The sequence below is a fragment of the Triticum aestivum genome, chromosome 4A (assembly GCF_018294505.1).
Source record: "Triticum aestivum cultivar Chinese Spring chromosome 4A, IWGSC CS RefSeq v2.1, whole genome shotgun sequence".
NCBI lineage: Eukaryota > Viridiplantae > Streptophyta > Magnoliopsida > Poales > Poaceae > Triticum > Triticum aestivum.
This window is the reverse complement of record NC_057803.1, coordinates 639,671,393-639,674,739: the sequence shown is the minus strand read 5'-3', so window position 1 is coordinate 639,674,739 and position 3,347 is coordinate 639,671,393. Positions and strand designations below refer to the sequence as shown.

General features: G+C 51.1%; 1 protein-coding gene across 1 annotated transcript in view; it reads left to right on the top strand.

Moving 5' to 3' along the window:
• Nucleotides 1-2,048: 2,048 nt before the first annotated feature.
• The window catches only part of LOC123087834 (uncharacterized), a 3,442-nt gene continuing 2,143 nt past the window's right edge, over nt 2,049-3,347 (top strand). The window contains exon 1 of the mRNA XM_044509951.1: nt 2,049-2,823. Within this exon, the coding sequence (XP_044365886.1) occupies nt 2,128-2,823 (696 nt within the window). The 5' untranslated portion in view covers nt 2,049-2,127. The remainder of the gene's footprint in view (nt 2,824-3,347) is intronic.

The following is a 3,347-nucleotide window of genomic DNA, read 5'->3' as shown; positions in this document are numbered from 1 at the left end:
GATGTATTACGGAACGAGTAAAGAGACTTGCCGGTAACGAGATTGAACTAGGTATTGGATACCGACGATCGAATCTCGGGCAAGTAACATACCGATGACAAAGGGAACAACGTATGTTGTTATGCGGTCTGACCGATAAAGATCTTCGTAGAATATGTAGGAGCCAATATGGGCATCCAGGTCCCGCTATTGGTTATTGACCAGAGACGTGTCTCGGTCATGTCTACATTGTTCTCGAACCCGTAGGGTCCGCACGCTTAAGGTTACGATGACAGTTATATTATGAGTTTATGCATTTTGATGTACCGAAGGTTGTTCGGAGTCCCGGATGTGATCACGGACATGACGAGGAGTCTCGAAATGGCCGAGACGTAAAGATTGATATATTGGAAGCCTATATTTGGATATCGGAAGTGTTCCGGGTGAAATCGGGATTTTACCGGGTTACCGAGAGGGTTGCCGGAACCCCCCGGGAGCTATTTGGGCCATAGTGGGCCTTAGTGGAAAAGAGAAGGGGCTGCCCTAGATGGGCTGTGCGCCCCCCCCCCCTTCCCCTAGTCCTATTAGGACTAGGAGAGGTGGCCGGCCCCCTCCTCCTCTTTTCCCCTCCGAGGAATCCTAGTTGGACTAGGATTGGAGGGGGAATCCTACTCCCAGAAGGAGTAGGACTCTCCTGCGCCTCCCCCCCTTGGCCGGCCAGCCTCCCCTCCTCTCCTCCTTTATATACGGAGGCAGGGGCACCTCTAAACACACAAGTTGACACAAGTTGATCCACGTGATCGATTCCTTAGCCGTGTGCGGTGCCCCCTGCCACCATATTCCTCGATAATACTGTAGCGGAGTTTAGGCGAAGCCCTGCTACTGTAGTTCATCAAGATCGTCACCACGCCGTCGTGCTGACGGAACTCTTCCCCGACACTTTGCTGGATCGGAGTCCGGGGATCGTCATCGAGCTGAACGTGTGCTCGAACTCGGAGGTGCCGTAGTTTCGGTGCTTGATCGGTTGGATCGTGAAGACGTACGGCTACTTCCTCTACGTCGTGTCATCGCTTCCGCAGTCGGTCTGCGTAGGGTACGTAGACAATACTCTTCCCCTCGTTGCTATGCATCACATGATCTTGCGTGTGCGTAGGAATTTTTTTTGAAATTACTACGAAACCCAACAAACCCACTCTACCCGACGACGGTGAGTGGGGCTTTGGAAAGTGGATCTTTGTAGGGTCGGTCCCTGGGTCCGCCTTATATACGAGAGGCTCTTGGGTTAAATTTGCTTAATATCCTCCTTGGGTGCTCTTGGGGGAGCGTTGTCCCGAGAAGCGAGTCGATAGGCAGACTCGACTCCCGTGCCCTTTCCGTCCCTCTTTGGGTCCTTCCTCTCTTGGGCCCGAGTCTCCGTCCATTCCTCATTCCCGCGTCACTAGGCAAAGTCAACAAAAGCCAAATACTATAATTGTGCCAAGCGGGCAAAAGGCAAATGTTGAGAAGGAGAAGGTTGTGGGCAATATAGCTACTAAGAGTTACATGACCCATGACAAGTTTGGCCTCACATGTGCCTTGGACCATTCGAGTTTCTAAGGTTCATGTTACTAATATGAGAGGACCCGTTAAAAATAGACACCTAAAACACAAGGTGTGATTTTTATTGTAAGGCTATGGCTTGAATGGAAATTAGTGAGTCATCGATAGCGATGTAGGAATCATATGCCCGGAGAGATGGACATGTTCGTTCAATTCATTGAAAATATTAATTCTCAAGGAGTGTCTATTGTGATGACAAAAATGAGAAGGTACTGGGTTTGAGCAATATAGATGTCGCACATGAGTTCACTCTTAATAAAGCGATGCATGTCTTTATAGATATAATTGTCTATAAATGTGAATGTCTTTATAATTGTTTTTCTTAGATATAAATGTGAGTGTCTTTATAGAAGAGGTTAAATTGTCTTGTGATTGTAAAAAAAAGGTTAAATTGTCTTGTGGGGCATGTTGAAGGCGACGTTTATGTGTCAATTGTGATTGATTTTTCCGATGAACAATTGAATCTAGCAAAGTCTCCGTGGCCACGAGCTGCCGGGAAGTTATTGCCACTACCAAAATCGTCTCCCAGCCGCAACCACTTCACCGGCGATGGGATCAGCTCCGGCGGACGGCGAGAAGCCCTCGGGCCACCTCGCCCAGCCTCTCCTCGGGCAGCCCCAGCCCCAGCCCCCGCACCCGTACTACGCCTACCCCGCCGCCGCCTACGGCTACGCCCCCGGTCCTCCTCCGCCTCCGCCTCCCCCGACGCTCGTCCTCCTCAACCCGCCCCCCATCTTCGTCCGCCTCCGCCGCCTCCGCCCGCGGCGCATCCCCTGCATCCGGCGCTTCTCCGCCCGCACGCTCCCGCTCCTCCTCGCCCTCGCGCTCCTCGCCGGCCTCGCTTTCCTCCTCTACCCGTCCGCCCCCGCCGCCCGCGTCGCCGACATCCGCCTCGACCGCTTCCGCGTCAACCCGCCGCCCTTCCCCGCGCTGGACTTCAACCTCGCGCTCAGCCTCCGCGTCCGCAATCCCGGCTTCCTCCTCCCTCTCCGCTACCGCGCCGTCTCTGCCGCCGTCTCGTACCGCGGCCGTCTGCTCGGCTCAGGCACTGCGCGCCCCGGATCCGGCGAGCTCGCGGCGAGAGGGTTTACCTATGCCTCTTCTGAGGTGTGGGTGGACGCTGGCAGGGTATTGGACGACGTGATCGAGCTGATTGGGGACATCGCCGCTGGGTCTGTGCCGCTGGAGATAGTTACCGAGGTGGTCGGCGCGGTCAGGCTGTTCCATTTCAACATCCCCGTGAAGGTAATTGACTGATTGGATGCCTTTGTGAATTTTTCTTTGGCCGAATGTCTTTGATTGATTGTTAGGAACTACTCTATGATGTTGGTTGCGTGGATTGGATATATAATTGGTAAGCTGTATTAGGTTATAATGGGCTAGCTACACTGTTGCTCTTCTACTGACTTTTTAGCGATTGGGTCATGATTGATGAGATTGCTGAATTATTGGATGACATTTGGTGTGATCATAGGAAGTTTTGGTGCTGAGTATTCATTCTGGCTAAATGTCGATCTAAAGGGAGTTGTGAGGATTAGTGATATGAATTCTTTATTCCGGCATGGCAAGGTCAAGAACTAATTCGGTACTCTAAACTAGTGATCTAAATGCTCTTATATTTCTTTATAGAGGGAGTAGTTTATATGTTGTTAGGATTATTAGAGAGCAATTGTTTTGTTCATTAGTTTTTGGTTATGTGCTTATGATTTCTTGGATGTCTATATTTATTTTGAAATATGGAATAGATCAGAAGCTGGTTTGCAGCTGCT